This window comes from Brassica oleracea, chromosome C2, assembly GCF_000695525.1.
Source record: "Brassica oleracea var. oleracea cultivar TO1000 chromosome C2, BOL, whole genome shotgun sequence".
NCBI classification, from domain to species: domain Eukaryota; kingdom Viridiplantae; phylum Streptophyta; class Magnoliopsida; order Brassicales; family Brassicaceae; genus Brassica; species Brassica oleracea.
In genome coordinates, this window is record NC_027749.1 from 11,684,437 (window position 1) to 11,708,618 (window position 24,182).

Here is a 24,182-nt window from a genome sequence, read left to right on the forward strand (position 1 = left end):
CATATTAAACTACAACAGTTTACAATATAGGAAAACCATAATTGTTGCAAACTTAAGCTTTTTTCATATAACGTGATGAATCCCATTTAAAAATGAAACCATAACACACTTGTAGGTCCGACCCTCAGAGGAAGCCGAAGAAGCAAGGGCTTCCGACCTTCATAAATATATATTAGGTTCGGCCATCAATGTACAAAGGTATCAGTTAGCTTAGTGGTATAAATGTTGGTGTTTATATCTCAATAACCCGGGTTCGAGCCATGAGCTTGACACTTTTTTACACCTTTTAAAAGTGGGGCCCACAAAACGATGACGTGGCGCGCTGAGGAGTGAGCAAAAACTGATCTATTATAATATAGATTTTTGCAATTGCAAATTTACGAAGGAAGACTTCTTAAGAAGTCTACTCTACATAAGATATCTCCGGAAATCTTCCTTTATAAATATTGGCTTACTTTTGAAATTGAAATTTTTTCGAAATTTCCAGAGAAGACTTCTTTGATAAACATGTTACTTTTGAATTTGACCGAAGGTAGTTAGAATTTTGACTTTTTGTAAAAGACTTCTAGGGAAGTCTACCTGGAGAATACTTCAAAAGAAGTCTTCTCTAATTCTTCCGGAAGTCTTCTCAATGTCGCAAAAAGTCTGCTGAGTTACTTTTGCAATTGACTATATTTGATTTTTCGAGCGAAGACTTCTTTAAAAGTCTTCCGTCGGATGACTTCTCTAGAAGTCTTCTCTCGCGGGCAAAGGTTTGACCAAAACCCAGAATTAAACTCTAAGAAGACTTCAAAAGAAGTCTTCTTAGAGAAGTCTTTTCATTGATATTAAATGTTTTACTATTATTTTTCAATTGTAAAAATAACCCACGCAGACATCTTCCGGCATTGAGAATACTTAAGGAAGACTTTCAGAATACTTTTGTAAAAGTTTTCTCTAGGAAGTCTTCTACAAAAAACTAAAATTTGTGACCAAATTTTGTTAAATAAGTAATAATCTAAAATAAAATAAATCGGTGTTTATCTGAAATGATCTGTCACATGTCTTACCACATCCCCAAGTATTTTTCACAGTATATATATGAATGTTCGTCAACCAAAAAAAAAGCAAAAAGATTTAAAGAGGGTTTTTGTTACTCCTCCTCGAATTTGACACACGAGTTAGTTACACAATGAACCAAATAATCCGATCAAGATCCGTCGCCAACAATGCGGTAAGGTCCCTCCGTCAATCTCCACTAGTGTCCGGCGCCACAGCCACCACCACCCCAGTCCGCCACTTCAGCTCCTCCCCCGGTCATGCTTTCAACAGGTAAGAATCATTCGATTTCGAGTTTAACTAGGAGGAATCTTGGGGTTTCGATCGGTTGATTATATGCGTTCGTTTGTTTATCTAGCTACATAATCAATCCGCCGGCGAACTGGGGGATCCGGATCGTGCCGGAGAAGAAGGCGTGCGTGATCGAGCGGTTCGGCAAATACGCCAAGACTCTGGAGTCGGGGATCCACTTCCTCGTTCCCGGCGTGGATCGCATCGCTTACGTTCATTCCCTCAAGGAGGAGGCGATTCCGATTGGGAATCAGACTGCGATCACGAAGGATAACGTCAGCATCCACATCGACGGTGTTCTATACGTCAAGGTTTATCGTTGGTTTCTTTCTCTATTCAGATCTGTGTTAAGTTCTGTTTTGTTGATCTGTGGTTTTGTTTGCAGATTGTGAATCCACATCTGGCGTCTTACGGCGTTGAGAATCCAATCTACGCTGTTGTTCAATTGGCTCAGACTACTATGCGTAGTGAATTAGGGAAGATGACTCTTGACAAGACGTTCGAGGAACGAGATACGCTCAACGAAAAGATTGTGGTTCGTCTTCCTTTTGACTTAATGTAACTATTGATTCTTGGATGTCATGGTTAGTGATGTTAATGTGAAATTCTAGTTAGGACCTAAGATTGCAGCTGAGATTGTTTAGATTTTTTGTTCTATTAGTCATTGCTCTGTGCTGAGTTTAGTTTTTGTTAGAACTTAGATAAGAGTTTGTAAAATTCAGCTGGGGAATGCATTATGCGTTCGCTGTTTATGTATGATGATTTTGAGATGGAATCATTCTTGCAGGAAGCTATCAATGTGGCTGCAAAAGATTGGGGTCTTGAATGCCTTCGTTATGAGATAAGTGAGTAACTTTTTTCTGTTTTGACTCTCTTTTGATGGATTCCTGTTACAAAATACATATGTGGTGTGTATCCAGGGGATATCATGCCTCCTAATGGAGTTAGGGTTGCTATGGAAATGCAAGCTGAAGCTGAACGTAAAAAGAGAGCTCAGATTCTTGAGTCTGAAGGTACATTTCCTTTGCTTATCTTTGCAAACTTATGTCCTGTGATTGAACAGCCTGCTTGCTACTGCTCATTTTCTTTGCTAAGAAATAAATAACAAAGCCTGCTCAATTTGTTTCTCATTATCTGAATTACTAACTTGTAAAGGAGAACGCCAAGCCCATATCAACATAGCTGATGGTAAGAAAAGTTCTGTTATCTTGGAATCAGAAGCTGCCAAGATGGACCAAGTCAATCGAGCATCAGGTTAGTATTAACTATTTAGTTAGCATGAACGCATCATACTAATGTCAAGCCATTCCTCAATTTGTTTCATCACAAAAAAATTTTGTATGGCTTTCCAGGTGAGGCAGAAGCAATAATAGCTAGAGCAAAAGCAACAGCCAGGGGGCTAGCTATGTTATCTCAATCCCTCAAGGAAACTGGTGGTGTGGAGGTTAGTACATGAGATCAAACAGCTGTAACTTTACAAGATTTCCAAAGTTTTGAGCTTAATGAATTAACCTGATTACTTAGGGTGTAATACGATTAATGTGATCCTTCAAATGCAGTTTGGTTTCATACCTGGAGCCGCCAATGCATTAAGTCATATAACCTACTTTCACATAAATGATTCTCTCTTAGCTTCTAAATAGATGTTTCTGTGGCTTATTGGACTTTAAGTAAACTTGTTTTGCTTTCCAAACTAGGAACTCATGCTTAATCGTGGTGCAAAATGCAGGCTGCGGGTTTGAGAGTTGCGGAGCAATACATTCATGCTTTCGGCAACATTGCGAAGGAGGTAAATATTTACAAAACATACTGTACCAGATTTCATATACTTTTTTATATCGTCCACCGTTGGGGATATGAATCCAATAAGAGTAACTATTGTTCTTCTTCTTGATAGGGTACAACGATGTTGCTTCCGAGTTCTGCTGAAAATCCTGCAAACATGATCGCTCAAGCTTTGACAATGTACAAAAATCTCGTCCCCAAGGGTGGTCTCCAAGAAACTTCAGCAGTGGAACCTCTCCTAAAGAGGAATAGGTGACGTGTGGTAGAAGAGAACTAGGAACAATAATAATAATTGTTTTGACCTGGGAACAGCTTTTTAGTATGATATGAGAAACTCTAATTTTCGAAGGGAGATTTTGCATAGGTTTTGGTTTGATAACATTGGTTTTTTCTTCTTTTACATCATATCATTTCAACCGCATTGCTTGCCATAGTAAATCCGTATTTTTATAACAATAAGCTGCCCGACTCTTGTTTTGTTTTTCTTGTTTGTTCTTTCTCTGTTTCTATTGGGTTGCTAATGGCAGAAGGAAAGCCTGTGGCAAGTTTGTGAGGCTGTAAAAGAAACTGTGGCTAAAACGTAAACTTAGAATAAAGGTTGAAGTTTGTTTCTCCTGTTTAATAGGTCGTTAACAGAGAAGAGCCTCAGAGAATCTATGGTGACGTGAAGAAAATTTAGTCTTTTCCTGAAATAGCGTTTGTCTTGGGTGTCCTTACAACCACTATATATATCTCTTTGTTGCCTTCTCCTACATTTGCTCAGCCTCTAATAAGTAAAAACAGTTTTGGCTTTTTTAAAAAAAAAAAAAGGATCAGAAAAGGAGTTTCATTGTTAGCTCCACAGCTCTTCCCATTGTAACTTGTCTTTGTTTCAAACCGAACCTTTCGTTAAACAACATGGGAGGCTGTGCGAGCAAACCTAAGGAGTCTGATATCCTTGAAACCTCTGCCGTGACTGAAAACGCCGTCGTGGAGTCCAAGAATGTGGAGTCCGAAGCCGTTTCTCAGGTTTTGTGGATCAAATATATCATTTTGGTTTTGTGGTAATGTTTCAGGTGAAAGATGTGTGATTCTTTTTCTACTTTCGTGGCGATTTACAGGAGAAGGCAGACGAAGTTCTTGCAGAGAAGAAGGAAGTGTCTGCTGTAGATGGAGCAGAGACACAGAAGGAATCTGAACCAGCCAAACCGGCTGAGGCTGAGGTAGCCAAACCTGTCGAAGCAGAACCAGCCAAGCCTGCCGAGGCTGAGGCAGCTCCAGAGGCTGTGAAGACCGAAGCAACTGTCAAAGCTGTTGATGAGACTGAGCCACCAAAACAAGAGGAGGCTGCACCAGCCAATGACACCAAAACCAAGGAAGAGCCTCTTGTAACCCTTTAATTCTCAAAATCATTTCTCTCAAATCTCAATTCATATTTGTATGTTTGTCACCACTGTTGCATTGCTATTTGTTGTAACATGCACCTCTTATGAAACGACCAACTTGTTGTGATTTGTAATCTCTCCTTACAATATCTATCACATTGTGATTAGTCTTTTTGTGATATATAAACGTGCTTATGTTACTAATAATCCTCGGCGTTCGGCTTAGGTAGGTAATTTGAGAATTTTTTTGGTTTTTTCACTTCTTGTAACCTTTTTGTTCGGACAGGTTCAGTTACCTTTCAATTCGGTTTGGGGTGGATATTTCTATCGAGAATCAGTAAGTATCCGAAAATTTATCGGTTTTCGGTATTTATTATTTTTGTGTTCAAAGTTTTCAAACTATATAAAAATATTTAAGCTGTCGAAATTACCAAAAAATTCAACTCGAATTACCAAAATAATATATGAAATATTAAAAATTCAAAATACCAAAAATAAAAATTAGTAAAATTTACGAATATATTATTTAATTTTAAAAATATAAATAAAGAGATTATATATCCCCCATTTATTATAAATCGATTCTTCCCTGAAATCAAAAGGGCTAAAAAGAATGCAGGCTTTGTCGATAACATTCTGCAACTGTGCCCTGCTCCTTAGAAGAAACTCTGTCGGAAACAGAAACAGAGTTAATCTGAGTTTCATCTCCTCTTCTTCATCTTCCTCTTCTGCTCCCACTCTTATTTGCCGATCAAAATCCAAATCCCAAACCGACAGCTTAAGAGTGTTGGAATGGGACAAGCTCTGCGACGTCGTCGCTTCTTTTGCTCGTACTTCTTTAGGTCGCCAAGCCACAAAGGTTTCAACTTTTTTCTCAAAAAACGTTATGTCTGTAAAGCTTCTCTGCTTTAAACTCACATTGACATTTTTGATGGGGTTATCAGAAAAAGCTTTGGTCTCTTGACCAGAGTTTCGATGAAAGCTTGAAGCTTTTGGAAGAAACAGAGGCCGCCATTAAAATGCTTGAGCATGGTTCCTTCTGTCTCGACCTCTCCAGCATTCAAATCTCCCTGGTAACTTCATTCTCAATGTAATAATCATTTTTGTGTGTGTTTTTTTTTAATGTAAATACTGATTTGTGTAAAAAAGGTTGAGTGGGGCATACGTAATGCTAAGAGGAAGATGTCGTTGCGAGCAGACCAAGCACTTGAAGTGGCTTCTCTTCTTCGCTTCTTCGAAAATTTGCAGCTTGATCTCAAAGCTGCTATTAAGCAAGATGGAGATTGGTACAAACGGTTCATGCCTCTTTCTGAAATGGTATTTGCAGTTTGAGCTCCAAAGTTTGATACTTTTTTAACTTCAATATTGTGACGGCCTTATGTACTATTGTTTCAGATAATGCTACCTGTTATTAATAGATCATTCATCAAGTTGGTTGAACAAGTTATAGATGTTGATGGAAAAATCAAAGATTCAGCGGTTTGTTCTTTCTTTCTCTCTCTCTGTGAACACAGCCTCAAGATGCATGATCCTTATGTTAAGCTTTCATCTTTATTGTTTCAGAGTAGTGATCTGAGACTGTCACGTGAACGAGTCCAGACAGTTGAAAGAAAGGTCAGCTTAGACTGTCTAAAATAAGTTGAAATATTTGTCCAAATAGTATCTTACAAGGCTGTTGATTTTTGAGTTTTCACTAATATATTTGTTTTTAAGATATATATCTTTTAAAGTAAAATTGTGTGAAACCCTCCTATTTGTCTCCTTTCAGCTGCAACAACTGTTGGAAGCTATTGTAAGGAGCCAAAAGGCTAATGAATCTGTCATGGTAAGCACTCCCTTAGCATGACATAAGAAGAAAGAGCATATCTTCATTTCTTAAAAATTGGCCCTATTGATAAATTTCCAGGTAGTAGCTGAAATTGATGGAAGATGGTGTATACAAACAAGCTCAAGCCAGCTTACTTCTGTTGATGGTCTTCTGCTTTCCAGGTAAACTTAAATTTGCAGTTTTCAGATTGTGCTTTTATCTTCCAGTTCAATCCTTTTGAAGATAATATGTGTTACAGTGGTTCAGGTGGAGGGACTGCTTCGGAGCCAATAGCTGCGGTCTCTATGAACGATGAACTCCAAAGCGCAAGAGCATCAGTTGCAAAGGCTGAGGCAGAGATTCTCTCAATGCTAACTGCAAAGGTAGTTGAATATTTGATTTCAAAAGTTGATATTCTATATGACTATTTTACTCATTTTGATGCAAATCAATACAGATGCAAATGGATCTTGATCAAATCGACGATGTGATGAAATACTCAATTCAGCTGGATGTGGTAAGCTTATGCTTTTACTAACGACATGAGCTTCCAAAGAAAGGAGATATTACAGTGTGTTTTCTTGTTTTGCTTAGATAAACGCTCGAGCAACTTATAGTCGTGCATATGGTGCTTCACATCCTGATATATACTTACCACCTGAAGATGGAGTGGACTCTGAATCTTTATCTGCTGGAGAACCCTCACCTGCGAATAACTTCTCTGGTGAGGAATCGCTTCCTAGAAAAGAATGGTTGCTGTATCTACCTAGATGTTACCATCCTCTATTGCTTCACCAACACAAGAAACGCATAAGAAAGAAGCAGGAGGCTGTAAAATATCATAAAACAGTATGTTCCCCAATGATCATTGCTCGGATTTGGTGATCCTTTTTAGCTGAAGTTGATAAGTAATTTTTGTTTCAGGCAGACACGGTATCAGGAGCTCCACCAGTTCCAGCTGATTTCCAGATCGCTAAGGGGACTAGAGTTTTGGTCATTACAGGTCCAAACACAGGAGGTAAAACCATTTGCTTGAAATCAGTTGGACTCGCTGCTATGATGGCCAAATCAGGTAAAGCTATATCTTACTTAATAGTTTTTGTCTGTGAATTCAATACTACACCAAATGATTTGCAATTCGCTTTGTAGGTCTTTATGTGCTAGCATCTGAATCTGCTCGCTTACCTTGGTTTGACAACATCTATGCTGATATTGGTGATGAACAGTCCTTGCTGCAGTCACTTTCTACCTTCTCCGGTCATTTGAAACAAATAAGTGTTAGTCTGTTTCTCTGTCCCTGTCACGCTCTTTCACAGTTCAACATATGTCTCCTCTCCTCATCTCAGTGTTTTTTCTTACTGGTTAACTTGCAGGAGATTATCTCGCATTCAACTAGCAGATCACTTGTGTTGTTGGATGAAGTAAGTTCAAAAGATTGGACATATTTGTAGTGATTTTCTTGGAGGAACCCACTTTAAACCGTTGGTGCTATTAACAGGTTGGAGCAGGTACAAATCCGCTTGAAGGAGCTGCGTTAGGGATGGCAATACTCGAATCTTTTGCAGAAAGCGGCTCTCTACTCACCATGGCAACCACACATCACGGAGAGCTTAAGATGCTTAAATACAGGTTTTATAATCTGCACCTGCCGTTTTTATCTTGGATCATCCTATGTTTTAGAGAGTATTAACTTCTTTTGTAGCAATTCTGCGTTTGAGAATGCTTGTATGGAGTTTGATGACCTCAACTTAAAACCCACTTTCAAAATCTTATGGGGAGTACCAGGTTTGGCTACAGACTCTTTAGTGCTCTATTTTTCTTACCTCTGAATTGGAATCAGCGTTGAAACGTTTCACCAAGCCATGTCTGTCAGGTCGTTCAAATGCAATAAACATAGCAGAAAGATTGGGGCTTCCATGTGATATCATCAACAGCGCTCGTGAGCTATATGGCTCTGCAAGTGCTGAGATCAATGAGGTCATACTTGACATGGAACGCTACAAGCAAGACTACCAGAGGCTTTTAAACGAGTCACGTCGTTATATAAGGTGAGAGAAGCTATGGTTGTCTCAGAGAATTAAACAAGATTCAGGAGCTTGTACACTCTTATATGCTTCATGTTCATGTTTTTTTTTTCTTTTTTTGGTTCTTAGGATCTCGAGAGAGGTTCATGAGAATCTACTTACAGCAGAAAAGAACATTAACAACCATGCCACTAGAGAAAGACTAAAGATGAGACAAGAACTGACTCAGGCTGGATCAATGGCTCGTTCTACACTTCGCAGAACATTGCAACAGTTTCGTGTGTCTGCTGCACAATCTTCTCGGTCAAAGGTAGCTACACAACTCAAAACGACCAAGGATGGAGATAACGCAACTCCTTCACCATCCATGGTAGCCAGACGACCAGTTTCTGGTATTGAACTAAAACTTAAGCCATTTGAAAGATATCTATTCTCTGAATTTGATCACTGAAACTGAACCATGTTTTTCCACTAACAGAAGATTCTGCACAAAAAGGGAATACAAAGCTTCCAGAAATCGGCGACTCGGTGTTTGTTTCTTCTCTGGGCAAAAAAGTGACTGTATTGAAGGTAGAACAGTCAAAGAAAGAGATCTTAGTTCAAGTAGGCATCATGAAGATGAAAGTAAAGCTGGCTGATGTTGTGGCCTGAATTTCTTAATGTGATATAATATTAGGAAACATTACCTGCTTATTGCATATACACTTGCTGTATTTTTTACATATGATAAAGGTCTCTCTCTGTACATAATGGGTATTGACATTACACATTAGTTTATGTTTTATTTACTCTGAAGCTTCGTTCTTTTTCTCTGTTGATTCAATGTTAGTCTCGTTCAAGCTTATGCGTGAGAAATGGGACTTGAGGCCAATCCAACATTGGTAGTAATCGTGGTCGAGGAAAGGGGACTCCAGAGCCCAATGGCAGACTCTAGGGATCAAGGCTGATTCAAACATGAAAGCCATTGTACCCGTGAGTTTAGAAGGAGCCATTGCATTTACTCGAGCAATCGTCGCCTACAAATATCATTATGAGAATGCTTCAGACTCTTGAGTTATAATTTTATAAGCTGGGTTGATACCTCGTAAGTGGTTGTATCTGGACCGTGAGGTGTCATACAACTGTGAAGACTTGCGCCACCAGGGAGAAATCCATCAGCTTTGGCCTGCCAAAAGGTGGAGTCAGCATCTAGATATCAGTAGGAAGAAGAACACAAGCAAGTAAATGGTTTGCTGAAGCAGGAACATAAAGCATTATACCTCGTAAGCACCGTAGATTAGGCCCATAAATTCACTCATGCAGTTACGATGGTAGTAAGGAGGTCGAAAGGTATGCTCAGCAACCAACCAACGAGGAGGGAATATGACAAAATCAAGCAAGGCCACACCAGGTTTATCCGTTGGTGCTGTCAGAACTGAGAGAGCCATTTACATTGATTATCAGTTACAGATGAAGAACAACACATTAGGTATATATTTAGTCCCCTTACCTGTATTCACAGATGGATCTCCATGGTCTACAAGGACAGTGTTGTATGGACAGAACTTGTGCAGGTCATACTGCAGATGTAAATATATGATATGGTCAGAAAAAAAGTAACTGAGCTTAGGCTGAACAAAAACTGTAATAACCTTATAAGGCACGTAATTGCCATGCCAGGCGACCACATTGAAAGGAGAGAAATCTTGTTTAGCAGTAAAGAGTTCACCACCAAACTTGTGAACAATAGTGTAGTCAGGCCGTAGCCCTTCCTCAAACCATGCCGTTGGTGCAAGAAAATCTCTTGGTGCAGCAAGACCATTGGCACCTTTCAAACGATAAAAACATTCTTAAAGAGACAGCCTTTTATAATACAATCAAAGTTGAATCAAAAAGAAGAACCCGGAGTACCATACCTATAGGTCCAAGATCAGGAAGCTGAAAATGAGCACCATAGATCTCAGCAACATAACCACGAGACTTCCCATCTAGCAAATCTATGGAAAATCTGAATCCTTGTGGTATAACAGCAATTTCACCAGGAGAAACCAAAAGCCTCCCACACTCGGTTTCAATCCACACCCCTAAACACCCACTCAAAACATCAGAACAAGACTAAACCTTTATACCAAAGTAAGCACGGGAACTAACTTACTTCCAGCCTGAGGAACAAACAAGAAGTCACCATCAGCGTTACAAAAGGCAGAGTCTTTCATCCCTTTATTAGCAGTGTACCTTCAAATAGAAAGAAAACAAGATCAATTACTCATCTAAACCAAAAGAGAAGAAGGTATATCTCTCTCTGTACATGTGAATAGCAAACCCATGGCGGAGAAAAGAGCTCCCAGCTCCACAAACAGTGTACAACCCATCAACGAAATCAGTAGGCGAGTCAGGAACATCCTCAGGCCTCCACCGAAGCTGAGTCGGATTCGTACGGCTGTTCGACGCATCGAACTCACTCACGAGCCTCGTATGAGCAGGAACACGAGGCTTGAAGGGCTCGTGCGTCACCGATGGCTTGATCCGATACAACCAACTGAAATTAAAAAAAAAAAAAAAACAGAAAATTGATAAAAGTCATGAATGAGATAGAGAAGTGAGAAACTTGGGTTCCACAGCTCAGTGGTAGAGCAATTGACTGCAGATCAATAGGTCTCCCGTTCGAACCCCCGGTAGGGCCTTAAGTCTTCTGTTAAAAAAAAGTGCTACAAAAAAAAAAGAGATAAAGAGAGTAAAGGAAAGGACCTTCGCTGATTAAGCTTGCGAGGGGAAGTGAAAGAGGTTCCGGAGATCTGCTCTGCGTAGAGACCGAGAGGACAAACAAGAGGACTGTTCTGATCTCGCGGCAGAGCTCCGGCGATCGCTTCGGAGGAGAAGTGGTTGCCGAAGCCTGGTTGGTACTCTAAATCTGCAAGCTTCTCTCCCATGGCTTCTTCAGCGACGAAGAGGAAGACGAAGACGAGGGACGATACACTTCAGCTTTTAGTTAGTTTATAAACGTGGGGAGTTTAGTTTGGGTGACGTTGACATTTCGATCAAAGAGGAAAGAGAGACGACGTCTGGTTTTAAAACTCCTTTTCTATGGATTATTATCCAGCGTGGCAGAGACAGAGCATTTACGTTAACTTATCTATTAGCTTTTAGGCTTATCCATTAATGGGCTTTTTGAAATCAGGCTCGGTTCTATTTAAAATCAAACCCATGAAATGGGGTTTTGACTTTTTCTTAAGTTAAGTTTTGTTTCTCCCTACACTGGAACTCTTGAAGAAGGTTTTCAACTCTAAGAGATCAAGTAGTGATATTTTAGGAAGTTGCTTGTTTACAGGATATTATGTTGGCTTTTCCATAAGTTTATTATTTCATACAAACTTGTTAAGTAATTTATTAACGATTTTTTCTAAAAGTAACAACTTTGTACCGTAGATAAAAAAAAAATACTCTATTTTAATAGAAGACTAGTAAAAAGATGCATTTAAGGACTTAAAAAACTAAAACTCATTTTTTATCTTTCAAATATAATAAACACTAGGTGAAGACCGCAGGATGAAGACGCGGAATAAATATTATATATACAAATCACTTTTACTTATTATAATTTATTTTGTGTTCATTATGTATTATGAAATAATATATATATTGAATAATTGAGAAGCGAATAACTATCATGTATGTATATAATTAAATTGGAGTAATCACATAAATCAAAATAATCTCTCTTGTTTATTTACAATAATTTTTATTGGTAAATAAAAAAAAATCATTTTATTAATTTTATATGTTATGTAATTAAATTTAAATGATGTTGACATATATATACAGTATATTTTAATATGGATATTTATTAGCTGAGACTTCCTACTCATATAATTTCATTAACATTTGTATATTTTTTGTACCAAAAAAAAATTAAACCATTAATCACAAAATTTTCAGTGTGGGATTTTCAATAATTTTAGTAATTTAAAATTGTTTTTAAAAATTCAATGCAAATTTCAAAATTAAAAATATTTTTGCAATGAGAATTTGAAATTAACATATTTATGTATTTTTATATGGTATATACTATGATTTTATGATCATTTGTATTTTGTTATAACAAAGTTAAACGATTGATCACAAACAGTCGTTTTAAAAAATTCTAAATATAACATATAAGAAAAAAATCGATTTTTTTTTATAATATGATTAATGCGATTGTTTAGAATCTTAAAAAAAAGATAAACCATTGAACACATTTTTTTAATGTGAGACTTTTAACAATATTAGTAATTTATAGTCGTTTTTAAATTGTTAATATATAACATATAAGAATTAATAATATGATTGTTTAGTTTCTCTTAAGAATATAAAATTAAACAAAAATGATGAAGGATACAAAAATTGTTATCAAAAATTTATTATTTATTTAAGAAAATAAAGAAGAAAATATTTTTGTGCACCATTAATTAATTAATTTTATATTTAGTTTAATAAAAAATATAATATATGTTTTGATAGACCAACTAATTTTTCTAAGAATTCTAAGAATCATCCTAATCTAATTTTTCTAAGAATTCTAAGAATCATCTTAATCCTAGTAATAACACGTGGTTACAAAAAAATGTTAATATAAAAGGGATCTTATATTTCATAAAAAATGGAGGAACATAAAGGTGTACACATTTTATCCAATAGCATCAAAACTTTTGATCAATTTCATCTTGTATTTCTTGTTCGTAATAAGACATAACTAGAGATAAGATAAAATAGAACTCATAAGCAACACAAAATTAAATTATTTGCTTGGTCGATACCATTTTGAAGAGAACAAAAACCAGACAACATAGTTCACTTTGTTCCACGCATGCAAAGACCTATCTCCTCACTCGTATTAGCATTATGTGAGCTAATATAAGATAACAAAACAATTACAGAAATTTCCAAGATTTTAGTTGCAACATATTGAGAGTTAGTGACCAACTTGAGAACGTAACTGAACCCAACCCCCTACTTAATCTAACTGTGTGAGAAGTAGGCGAGATGTAATATATAGGAACTGGCATCTTCTGTGGAAGGTTAGGCAATGGCGACTCCAAGTTCAGGACTTGGGTGACTTCTCTTACAGAAGACCTTGAGTTTCCGTCATGATGACCGCACCATATATACCCCACGGCCATAACAACAAGATACTCAGCGTGTTCCCTATTAAACTTTTCACCGAGTTTCTCGTCCAGAGCTGACAAAAGTTGCTGTCTTCCATACATATCCCAAACTCTTTCAAAAAGACTCTTAGCCTCGATATTTTCTTGTGAATGATCCACCGGCTTTCTTCCCGTGACAATTTCTAGCATACTAACTCCAAAGCTATATATGTCAGATTCCTTGCTGGCCCTTCCAGTCATTACATATATGTAGCCAAAACTTCCGACTAATCCTGTTGCATGGGAACGTAGGTCATGGTCCATTAATCGGGCCAGCCCAAAGTCACCTAGCTTAACATTGAAATTAGTGTCCAATATGATTTTGCTTGCCTTGTTGTCCCTCTGCATTACGCATCGATCCCACTCTTGGTGAAGATAAAACAGCACCGATGCTAGACCAAGAATTACTTTGGATCTTGCGTCCCAACATAGATGTGGTCTTTTCCCAAAGAGGTGAGTGTCCAAGCTACCATATCAGCAAATAATTTTGTTTTTCTTTACACCGACCAATGAGTGTCCAAGCTACCATTTGGCATGAACTAAGTTAACGAGTGATTTGATTTTGTTCTTCATTATTTTGAGTTTTTTTATAGATTCTAAAATGTATCAAATTTGATCGTATAATTTGGTACGTAAAGTAAATTATGTTAATTATTGATTTTTACATACTCCTCTGTTTCAAAACACTTGATGTTTTGGGTGTATGCACAAGAATTAAGGTATACGCTATTTCCTAAAAATTAACATTAAAAATATAAACCAAAATTAATTCAGTCAATCTTTAAAGATAAATATAAAACATCATTGGTCACACACTTTTCAATAAAACTAAGATTAATATAAAAATTCAAAATAATATATTTTGAAACATCAAAAACATTTCAAAATATCATCTATTTTGAAACGGAGGGAGTATTAAATTTTATGTGCTTAAAGAATTTGTTTTGCTTTTTTTTTTATAGAGATAGATGCATTTATCTAGGCCAAAAAATAACAAAATATGGTTCTTAATGTTTAATTTAAACTGAAAACCCTAACGCTAAACTAATCCTAAACCCCTCAGAACGCTCTCTATCTCAAACAATTCGTCTTCTCCTTTAGGACTTTTCTTATTTTCTCGTTTGACAATGGTGGATGCCGAACAAGTTCAGTTAATATTCGGAGTTATTGGTACGCTCCATCTCCTTAACTGAGAATGTTTCTGTTTCACTGATTAAATGACATAACTGGTCATGTTTCTGTTTCTTTGCAGAGAATATTACAAATTTTGGACTGTTAGCTTATCATATGTAAGTATATCAAACTTTTTCCCTTTTTGTGTAGTTTGAGTTTTAGTTAATGCGTTTAGTAATTTCGTAGACCTAGGTACATCAAGGTTGTGAATGACGGATCCGTGGGTAACATGCAGCCGGATTTTCCCATGGCCAATCTATTGTATTGTGCAATTTGATTTATGTACGGCCTTCATGATGACACAATACTTCTTCGCATCGTTCATGCCCAGGGGTTTGTATTTCATGGTGTTTGCTTGATCATCTACCTACTTAACGGTGAGGCCACGAAATCAAGAAAAATCTATGTAAGTTGATAAAAAGTGTTGCACTTTTGTTTTTTATTGATGATGATGATGATGATGCTGATGATTATGATGATGCAGATAAAGGTGTGCCTATTTGCAGTTGCTGAGATAATTGCGATGTTAGCCGTTATTTTGATTACATGTATGGTATGTAACAGTCTTGATTCTAAACTCAAGTTCCTTGGTGTTACTTGTGTCATATTCAACATTATGATGCTGGTATTTCATGTTGCATCAATCGTAAGTCCTCTTGATAGTTAAATATTTATCAATTATGTGTTTTTTTTTTGTTTTTCCTTTTTTTGGTTGAATTTTTTCTTTGTGCGCGAATAGGCAATAGTGGTGGAGAGCGTTAAGCTCATGCCATTTTCCTTAGTGCTCTTTGGTTTCATAAAATCCATAGTTTGGATGGCTTACTCTTTGATCTACGAAATCAATATTTACGTCTGTGTAAGTCTTTTATTTTTCATTGAAATTTTGATTTTAAAATTAAAAGATTGTTTTGATTGTAACTTTTTATGGTTTTTGTTTTGTTTTCAGATATGCAGTGCGATTGGCGCTTTCTTGAGTGCTTCTCAGATAGTCATTTATGCTCTGTACAGACACAAGGTTAAAACATGCAAGGTGAAGTCAGCTTGAGAGATGGAAGAATTTACCTCAACTCTGAAGTGCGATAACTAGTCTAACATGTCTTGTTTTAAGAGAAATTGAACTCTATACACGAAACTAAACGATTTTGACAAATACATGTTCTCTATTGGCATGAACTCATATATCAGCAAATACTCTTGTTTTCCATTACACCAACCGATGAGTTGTACCAGGTTTCGATGTCTTAATTTGCTGATGATCTTTACTTCAGTCAAAAACTCTCACTTTCCTTGCTTGGAACAACCAGATAATTTCTTCACGGCAACCAACGAATCTATTTCGTTCAAGAATCCTCTATAATCTGCTCCAAACCATCCTTCACGCAGCTTCCTCTGAGCTGAGAATCTGTTGGTTGCTGACACAAGATCTTTATAAGCGAACCTCCGTGGTCCTGCTTCCTTGTCGAGGTCTTCGTTAATAGATATCAAGTCAGTGATCTCTTTAGCCTTCCTTTTTCTTTTCTTGTGCAACCAAACTAACACAAATATGACCAAAGAGATCAGAATAACAAACCCTGTCCTGATAGAGGCCTTTCAATACCCAAACCTGAGCTGAACTCCCATGACAAAAGTTTTTGTCCCTCCGTAACATTTCCAGTAGTGGCTGAAAATCCGATCATAACTTGTGGTGGCAGAACCTTTGCAAGATCAGTGATGTAAGAAAGGCTGGAGTTCTCTCAAGGATCAGAGGTTAGCTTATAAGTCCAAGACACGCTCAAGTTCTCAGTAACAGAGTTATAGGAGATCCGTGCATGACAAGTATCTTGGCTGTGTTTGCTTGCATTCCAAGAAGTGTAGTTAGAAGACCTAAGCGAATTATTATTGATGCCCACGTGGTATTTAATTTCCAGAGGATCCCATGGTACGTTGTTGTATGTGTCAAACTCGACATGGACCAGAGGAAACGAAGATGTAATATTACCAACTAGATCTCGATCTGTGCGGTTTGCGCGGGTTTTTGTTTTCATTTATTTTTATATAAATATTTTTTTTTCAATTCTAAATTGGTATATATTATAATATATATGTGTCTATCCATTTTTAAAACATAATAAGTTTACCGTATATTTTTTCATTGAATAGATTATTTCAAACTTTCACATGTATTTGAATCTTCTTCTATATATATATATTCGGATTATTATTTCATTATTAAAATCATAACTATATATATAAAGATTAGTAAAATATTTTTTATTGTCATATTCAAAGATATTGTAACATTTCACAAATTTCGAAAGTTTTAAAAAAATTAAACTTTTCGCTTCATAGATTTATATTATCGAGTAAATAAATAAACATTTAGTTTTTGTTTAATTTTAAAATAAACTATATAGTTTAAAATTTGTTTTCATTGGTTTAAGGTAGTAAAAATTAATCATTGTTAGATAATATGATTTTTGTTATTTAAAAAAAATCTTTATATTTTGAAAAGTTAACATCGACAAATATTTAAATATTTAGCATATAGAGGTATAGTATTACAACATTAAATTATATCTATTTAGTTTATACTATCTATAAATCCAATGAGTCATCTATTGTTTAAATCCAATTATTGATAGTCCAATAAAAATTTCTGGTAGGCCCCAAGTTTAAATGATAAGATTAGATATTAAATGTAACATGACTTTCTATGAATACGTCCATCGGGTCCATTTTTTTTTTTAAATCACACATGAATCAAGGTTGTAACTTCTGTTTTAATATATTAGATTTGATTAAAAAGACCCAAGAAACGGCCATCTGACCGAAAATTTCCATAACTTGCGTTCCAGGTTTTAGCAAAAGAAAAAAAAATCTTGCATTCCGGGTATCGATTACGAAACAAAAACTGGTATTAAAATCAGTAAGAGCATCATTATCGGCGGGTCTTAGGCTCAGTTCTTAGCAATTATGGGCCGATAATTAAATCAAAAAGACTAAAATACAATAGAAACGGACCTTAATTAAGAAGTTTTCACGATGGTCCTTACGTGCCACCTGGCAGCATGCGATTGGGTGTGGAAGTCGTGTAGGGCAAAGTCGCTTTGAGGTCTCCAAATCACATTCATCTTCTCCTGATTCTCTCTCGACGGCGAAACCTTTCGCCAGAGCTTGTCCGCCGATTTCATCCCCAAATCAAAATCCTCTTGGTTTTTTCGCTCACTCGACACCGATATGTTGTCTCATCCAAAGCTTCTCCGCCGATTCCAATCTAAAAGGTATGTGTTCCTCCTCCGTTTTGAGATTTAAAGGATGTCGTTGTTATTGTCGATCTACCTCCTTTGCATCTGGGTTTCGTTGCTTTTTGTTGTGATGATATGGTTGCCATTTTGTGCTTGTATGGTTGGTGTTTGAGTAAATTTAATTGAGCTCCAGTAGTTTTTATTGTTAGATTCGTAAATTATAGGTAGTGGTAACTTGTCGTTTGTTAGATTCGCCGATGATATGATTGTCGTTTGTTGTAATTGTCGATCTACTCTTTAACTCTTTAATCAACAAGAACACCCATTTCACATTCAATAGAGCTCCAGTAGTTGTTATTGTTAGATTCGCCGATTATAGGTAGTGGTTAGTTGCTTGTGATTTGACTGTAGTGGTTAATGCTAAAATGAATTGACAAGGCAACCAAATCCTCTTTTGTGCTAGATAGTTGCTAAAATGAATTGACAAGGCAAGAAGTCAAGTTTGTTTGCAACCAAATCCTATTTTAATTTAATAGAAAGTAACTAAAATGAATTGCCTAGTCTGATTGTATTGAAGTTCGTTTGAAACCAAATTCCGTTTAAATTTAATGATATTGTAAATGAGACTTGATAGCTTTGTAGTTGTGTAATGTGTAATAACTTCTTATTAGACTTTGGTAGATAATGGTTAGGTGATTGTTACTTATTATTTGTTTCAGTTTCACCTATTAAATCCCAACCATCATTCATTCTTTCATATAATCTCCATAATCTTCTTTCTCTCCTCTAAAACCAATAACCATTCCGCTTTCTCTTCGATAATCTCTTCTCTGTTCTTCTAGCTATGGATTCAAGGAATCCATATAGTCAGTATTCTAGTTATGTAGTCGTTCTTAGTAGTCAACAAGAAAATATTGTTCATGAAAACTTTCCTTATGAAAGTTTTCCTTCTAGTGTAAACATTGGAGCCTCAGAAATCCCTCCTTTCCGTTCCCAACAATCTGAGGCTCCAGCTCTACCTGAAGACACACCACTGGAGCGTCGGGAGAGAAGGAAATGGACCCCAGCTGATGACGAGGTTCTAATCAGTGCCTGGTTAAACACATCTAAGGATGCTGTTATTGGAAATGAACAAAAGTCAGGGACCTTCTGAAAACGAGTAGAAGAATACTACGCAGCAAGTCCTCATGCTAGAGAGGGTGGTGAAAACAGAGAGCATATCCATTGTAAGCAGAGGTGGCACAAAATCAATGATCTGACGAACAAGTTCTGTGGCGCATTCGGTGCTGCAGAGAGACAAAATAGCAGCGGTCAGAATGACAATGACGTTCTAAAGGTGGCTCATGACATCTTCTACTCTGATCACAACATGAAGTTTATCCTTGAGCATGCGTGGTGTCTGTTGAGGTATGAACAGAAATGGCTAAACCTGAACACTCCTAAAGCTACTGGCAGTTGAAAGAGAAAAACTAATGAGGCCGGTTCCCAATCTTCAAGCACTAATGTTGGTGACCATGAGATCCTGCCTGAAGGTATCAAGGCTGCAAAAGCAAGAAGGAATAATGCTCAAGGGAAGGCTCTTTCTGAGTATTAGAGCATGTGGGAGCTCAAGATGAAAGATTTGGCGATGAAGGAGAAACTGTCAAAGCTGGCCATACTAGACACTCTCCTTGCTAAAAAGGAACCACTTAGTGAGACTGAAGAAGTTGTCAAGAATAAACTCCTGGCCGAGTATTTCTAACTATGTTTCTAGTGTATAATAACTATGTTTGTACTTCCTGGTTGTTTCTTGTGTAATATCTAAAAATATTATCTTATTTATGATGAATGTACTTCCTGCTTGTTTCTATGAATATCTTTAAAAATTTAACTAGAACTGTTCAATATAATTAGAGTATTGAACCAGGCTTTTTTCTATGAATGTACTTCATGTTTGCTTCCTGCTTGTGTAATAACTTATGTATTATCGATTCTGTTTTTTCCTCTAATTCAGTTTGAAAATCTAAAATTTCCCTTGTAAATTTTTTTTCAGGTTTAGGAACAAATGGAACAAGATTATAGCTATACCCAACCTTCTGAATCGGAGGAGTATGGTGAGAACTCAGCAGACAGTGACTAAAGCCAAGCAGAAGCTGATATTCTGCTGGACTAAGCTGAGATTAGCTACAATAATGCCGAGCGGCTTCAGTACCCTCCGCAACCTGAGGTTGAGTTTGGATTCCCGAAGACATGCTATTGTGGTGGTCAACCTCTTGTAGCAACATCTTACACTAGAAATGATCCAGGCAGAAGATACTACACGTGTGAGAATGTTGATGACGGAGAGTGCATGTTTAGAAATGGTGGGATGTGGCGGTTATGGAGGAGATGAGAGCCATGGATACACAGTATGGCCAGCTGGCTGAAAACGTAGATTATCTAACCTTCTTGAGTGACTATGAGACACAACTTAACCAGGTTAAGGATCTCCATAATGACATTGAGCAGAAGCTGGTTAGGCTTAAGAAGATAGTGTGTGAGTTAGCTAAGAAGAAATCAAGGTTTACGCATGGCTTTGAATTCGTTGTTGGTGTATTGGTTGTTGTATTTGTTCTAATAGGTATGGTCCTCATGTTCAAGTAAATGAGATTGCTGTTTATCTCAACACTACTTAAAACTGATCAAGGTGTATGTTTTGTAATGATTCGGATTTTATGAACTAGGTATTGTATTATGTTTTATTGTAATTTGTTTGGATTGTATGAAACTGATCAAGGTGTATGTTTTGTAATGTTTTTGATTGTATTATGTTTTGTAATGATCAAGGTTCACATGTGTTCTCCATATGAGATTTTAACCTTGTTATAACTTGCACCAAATTTTAAATGATCAAGGTTCACATGTGTTCTCCATATGAGATTTGTACTCAATGGTCACATATATTTGTTTGTTTCTTCCACAAGAAAACAAGCTAGTATCACAAGATGGATACTTCTAAAAAAATAAGCATCACGGGAGTTTCACACATCAAATATCACATACACAAATCGTCCCTCTTCTACTCATTTCCAAAACATTTTCTCCCTTTTTTTAATTTTAAATGGCATCTTCTTCCCATTATCATTACCACAAAGATTATGATGCTGATTTTGAATCCCTATTTAAAGAATTTTTTGAAAACTATGCTCTTATTCCAGAACCGAAAGAGCGAAAAAAACGTATTTTTATCGAGAGAAACCGGGAAGAAGGCCACAATAAACTCTGGAATGATTATTTTAGTGAAACTCCAACATACTCTCACAATTTATTCCGACAACGGTTTCAAATGAACAAATAATTGTTCATGCGTATTGTGCATCGTCTCTCCACATAAGTAAAGTATTTTTAACCAACACAAGATGCAGTCGGACGGTCTAGTCTATCACCGCTCCAAAAATGTACTGCAGCAATTCGTCAATTGGCATATGGTGGTGGGGCTGATACAGTTGACGAATACGTACGACTTGGTGAAACAACAGCTCGAAAATGTTTGCACCATTTTACCGCCGGAATAATCCACTTGTTTGGCGATGAATACCTAAGACGTCCCACACCGGAGGATCTTGAAAGACTACTCCATATTGGAGAACAACGTGGATTTCCCGGGATGGTTGGAAGCATCGACTGTATGCATTGGGGGTGGAAGAATTGCCCCACCTCTTGGAAAGGAATGTATTCTCGAGGAACCGGAAAACCAACAACTGTGTTAGGAGGCGGTAGCTTCGGATATGGCGCGCGTTTTTTGGAGCTCCAGGTACAATGAACAATCTTAATATTCTTGATCGATCACCTGTTTTTGATGACATTATTAACGGAATAGCTCCGCAAGTCAACTTATATGTCAACGGAACGGAGTACCATTTGGCTTACTATCTCACGGATTGTATTTATCCGAAATGGACACCTTTTATTCAATCTATCCGACTACCACAGAGTCCGAAAAATTCATTATTTGCTAAAATCCAAGAAGCTGTGCGAAAAGATGTTGAGCGTGCCTTTGGAGTCCTGCAAGCTAGATTCGCTGTTGTCAAAGATCCATCTAATTTATGGGATAAAGAAAAAATAGCAAATATTATGAGAGCATGTATCATACTCCATAATATGATTGTCGAAGATGAACGAGATTCATTCACTCAGTATGACGTTGTAGAATTTCAACAAAGAGAAGATGTGGATCTTACATATTCCGTCGATGTGGCTACAAATCTCGGCAATACAATTGATCGTCGAACAAAAGTTCGGAATAGACAAGCCCATCAACAATTAAAAGATGGTTTGATTGAAAATATATGGGCTAAATTTGGACATCTTCCAAATAACATATAATTTATAAGTTTCTATGAATTAAATAAAATGCTTGTTTGCTTTTATTTATGATGTTTGTATGATTTTCTGTTTTTAATTTTTGTCTTGAATGTTTTCTTTTAATTTTTTTAATTTTTTAATTTCAGGTTTTTTTTTGCTATTTTTTTGACAACTTTGTAATTTTTTTATGTTTTCAATTTAAATGTTATATGTTTTATTTTAAACACATCTTGTATATGTTATTATTTATTAAAATAAATAATTTATTTACTAAGAGACAACATAACATATCTACCAATAATCTGCAATTTTGCTATTGTATCTTAACATTGTCTTTTAGTCTAAAGTTAATAATAAAAAAAGCTAAGAATTCAAAATTTTGTCCCAGTAATACTGTTGCTCTAAGCTTACCAGTTTTAGAACTCCAAATAGGCACTTTCTCATCACACGTGACCGTACCAACGCGACCTGCATAGTCACCGTGGTATATAACATTCCCAGGATCACCTCGTTGGAAGCTAGTAAAGTTAAAGTAAACAGAATCAACAAAGCAAGGGAGAACGAGGAGCAAGGAAAAGAACAAGATAGAAGTGGCCATTGAGAAGGAAGAACAAATATAGCTAGATGATACACAAACATTTACTCCATTCAAGATCAAGTCAAACAATTAGCGCCACCTGTAAAAAAATAGAAAGCAACGCCAAAAATATCAAAGATGCCGTAGATGGATCCCACAGGCACATGGGTTATACACTGCCGACAACAAATCTCAAAGAACAAATCATCAATAATAATCAACGTCAAACACCAAATCAACCACTAATTATTAATTTAAAGCACTTATCAACCACTGTGTTTAAAAAAAAAGCACCTATCAACCACTAATAATTAACTAAAAGCACCAATCCCACTAATAATGAAGTTAAAATACTAATCTCCAGCAGCGCACTAATAAAGCGATGTCCTACGAAGGGGGGTAAGCATCTCAGTCGCAGAAACATAAAAAGAAAAAAAGTAAAGACGCTTGTGATTTAAAACACACCAAAAAATTTCTTGTTTTTGCTCTCTTTGAGTATTTGTGTTCCTTTCCTGTTTTGATTATTTTTAAAATGGTCCAAAAGTTTCACGCCTTTATGTTCCCGTGGTTCGCTTTTGGTCATATGATTCCATACTTGCATCTAGCCAACAAGTTAGCTGAAAAAGGTCATAGGGTTACTTTCTTGCTGCCCAAGAAGGCTCAGAAACAGTCGGAACATCACAACCTGTTCTCAGACAACATCCTCTTTCATCTATTAACTATTCCTCCTGTTGCTGGTCTCCCTGCTGGCGCTGAGACCGCCTCGGATATCCCCATCTCATTGGGAAATTTCCTGTTCGCAGCCATGGATCTGACACGCGATCAGGTGACCGCCGCGGTTCATGCTTTGAGACCGGACCTGATTTTATTCGATTTTGCTTATTGGGTTCCGGAAATGGCTAGGGAGCATAGAGTCAAGAGTGTGGTGTACAACGGGGTATCAGCTACCACTATTGCTCACAACCATGTCCCTGGTAGCGAACTAGGAGTTCCTCCACCTGGTTATCCTTCAGCAAAGGTACCGTACTGTTTGAACGGGATTCAGTCGACTAAGATGGAAGAAGTCAGAAATGGGATGGCTAAAGACGTTTTATTTAGATCTAGTTTGAAGGGTTACAAGAGTGACAAGAAGATTCAAGAGCTACAAGATCGAAGAGTAACAAGATCAAAGAGATAACCTAAAACCCTAGATCTAGCCGCTCAGTCTGTTCAATGGTCCAAAAATCCTCTTCTTGTTGCTTCCTTTTCCCTTCTTATAGGACTCCTTCTCCAGATGCCCTAATTTCGTGCCCCTTTGGGCCTTAATGCGAGAGGCCAAGTATACGGGCCGAAACGAGGCTCCCTCTAAGTCGGGCACTTTTAGCCGACTTACTCGACCGGCTAAAAGTACTCTAAGGTCAAGCCGATAGGTTTA

At 36.9% G+C, this 24,182-nt stretch overlaps 5 protein-coding genes and 2 pseudogenes across 6 annotated transcripts in view; 5 read left to right on the forward strand and 2 right to left on the reverse strand.

Annotated features, from left to right (window-relative positions):
* Window positions 1-1,088: 1,088 nt before the first annotated feature.
* Window positions 1,089-3,533, forward strand: LOC106322786 (stomatin-like protein 2, mitochondrial). 2 transcript variants are annotated; one of them, XM_013760922.1, is made up of 9 exons: window positions 1,089-1,311; window positions 1,397-1,640; window positions 1,715-1,864; window positions 2,117-2,174; window positions 2,250-2,342; window positions 2,485-2,583; window positions 2,682-2,773; window positions 3,027-3,118; window positions 3,227-3,533. In XM_013760922.1, exons 1-8 carry the CDS (start codon window positions 1,172-1,174, stop codon window positions 3,069-3,071), a joined length of 921 nt encoding a protein of 306 aa, XP_013616376.1. In that variant the 5' UTR covers window positions 1,089-1,171; the 3' UTR covers window positions 3,072-3,118; window positions 3,227-3,533. The 2 variants fall into 2 exon arrangements, with proteins under 2 accessions (XP_013616376.1, XP_013616375.1); XM_013760921.1 differs by having other exon boundaries at window positions 3,059-3,118.
* Window positions 3,534-3,873: 340 nt separating this feature from the next.
* Window positions 3,874-4,649, forward strand: LOC106322787 (translation initiation factor IF-2-like). The gene is made up of 2 exons (XM_013760923.1): window positions 3,874-4,122; window positions 4,215-4,649. Exons 1-2 carry the CDS (start codon window positions 4,012-4,014, stop codon window positions 4,491-4,493), a joined length of 390 nt encoding a protein of 129 aa, XP_013616377.1. The 5' UTR covers window positions 3,874-4,011; the 3' UTR covers window positions 4,494-4,649.
* A 407-nt stretch (window positions 4,650-5,056) lies between these two features.
* Window positions 5,057-9,262, forward strand: LOC106327274 (endonuclease MutS2). Its single transcript, XM_013765390.1, has 18 exons — window positions 5,057-5,337; window positions 5,423-5,551; window positions 5,628-5,795; window positions 5,874-5,957; window positions 6,042-6,092; window positions 6,247-6,303; window positions 6,385-6,467; window positions 6,545-6,668; window positions 6,743-6,802; window positions 6,880-7,134; window positions 7,210-7,357; window positions 7,435-7,562; window positions 7,659-7,706; window positions 7,784-7,914; window positions 7,988-8,070; window positions 8,159-8,333; window positions 8,439-8,701; window positions 8,788-9,262. The coding sequence occupies exons 1-18, from the start codon at window positions 5,092-5,094 to the stop codon at window positions 8,958-8,960; spliced, it is 2,406 nt and encodes an 801-aa protein (XP_013620844.1). The 5' UTR covers window positions 5,057-5,091; the 3' UTR covers window positions 8,961-9,262.
* Window positions 8,953-11,347, reverse strand: LOC106327275 (homogentisate 1,2-dioxygenase). Its single transcript, XM_013765391.1, has 9 exons — window positions 11,037-11,347; window positions 10,597-10,827; window positions 10,444-10,523; window positions 10,205-10,372; window positions 9,941-10,116; window positions 9,799-9,868; window positions 9,569-9,723; window positions 9,391-9,474; window positions 8,953-9,325 (listed from the first exon to the last, which is right to left on the reverse strand). Exons 1-9 carry the CDS (start codon window positions 11,216-11,218, stop codon window positions 9,095-9,097), a joined length of 1,377 nt encoding a protein of 458 aa, XP_013620845.1. The 5' UTR covers window positions 11,219-11,347; the 3' UTR covers window positions 8,953-9,094.
* A 1,771-nt stretch (window positions 11,348-13,118) lies between these two features.
* On the reverse strand, window positions 13,119-16,668 carry LOC106323453 (annotated as a pseudogene).
* A 3,244-nt stretch (window positions 16,669-19,912) lies between these two features.
* On the forward strand, window positions 19,913-20,490 carry LOC106323454 (annotated as a pseudogene).
* A 2,723-nt stretch (window positions 20,491-23,213) lies between these two features.
* LOC106326627 (UDP-glycosyltransferase 79B9-like) overlaps window positions 23,214-24,182 on the forward strand; it is an 8,637-nt gene continuing 7,668 nt past the window's right edge. Inside the window, exon 1 of the mRNA XM_013764553.1 lies at window positions 23,214-23,790. Coding sequence (XP_013620007.1) covers window positions 23,301-23,790 — 490 coding nt within the window. The 5' untranslated portion in view covers window positions 23,214-23,300. The remainder of the gene's footprint in view (window positions 23,791-24,182) is intronic.

Bases quoted from the DNA above. Each gene is read 5' to 3' on its own strand.
- LOC106322786 (XM_013760921.1), top strand. From the start codon at position 1,172: ATGAACCAAATAATCCGATCAAGATCCGTCGCCAACAATGCGGTAAGG. The intron at 2,175-2,249 runs GTGAGTAACTTT...GTGTGTATCCAG, and splicing joins ATGCCTTCGTTATGAGATAA to GGGATATCATGCCTCCTAAT. The intron at 2,774-3,058 runs GTTAGTACATGA...TGCAAAATGCAG, and splicing joins AGGAAACTGGTGGTGTGGAG to GCTGCGGGTTTGAGAGTTGC.
- LOC106322787 (XM_013760923.1), top strand. From the start codon at position 4,012: ATGGGAGGCTGTGCGAGCAAACCTAAGGAGTCTGATATCCTTGAAACC. The intron at 4,123-4,214 runs GTTTTGTGGATC...GGCGATTTACAG, and splicing joins AGTCCGAAGCCGTTTCTCAG to GAGAAGGCAGACGAAGTTCT.
- LOC106327274 (XM_013765390.1), top strand. From the start codon at position 5,092: ATGCAGGCTTTGTCGATAACATTCTGCAACTGTGCCCTGCTCCTTAGA. The intron at 5,338-5,422 runs GTTTCAACTTTT...TGGGGTTATCAG, and splicing joins TAGGTCGCCAAGCCACAAAG to AAAAAGCTTTGGTCTCTTGA. The intron at 8,702-8,787 runs GTATTGAACTAA...TTCCACTAACAG, and splicing joins AGCCAGACGACCAGTTTCTG to AAGATTCTGCACAAAAAGGG.
- LOC106327275 (XM_013765391.1), bottom strand. From the start codon at position 11,218: ATGGGAGAGAAGCTTGCAGATTTAGAGTACCAACCAGGCTTCGGCAAC. The intron at 10,524-10,596 runs GTACAGAGAGAG...TTCTATTTGAAG, and splicing joins CATGGGTTTGCTATTCACAT to GTACACTGCTAATAAAGGGA. The intron at 9,869-9,940 runs GTTATTACAGTT...TTACATCTGCAG, and splicing joins GCAATTACGTGCCTTATAAG to TATGACCTGCACAAGTTCTG.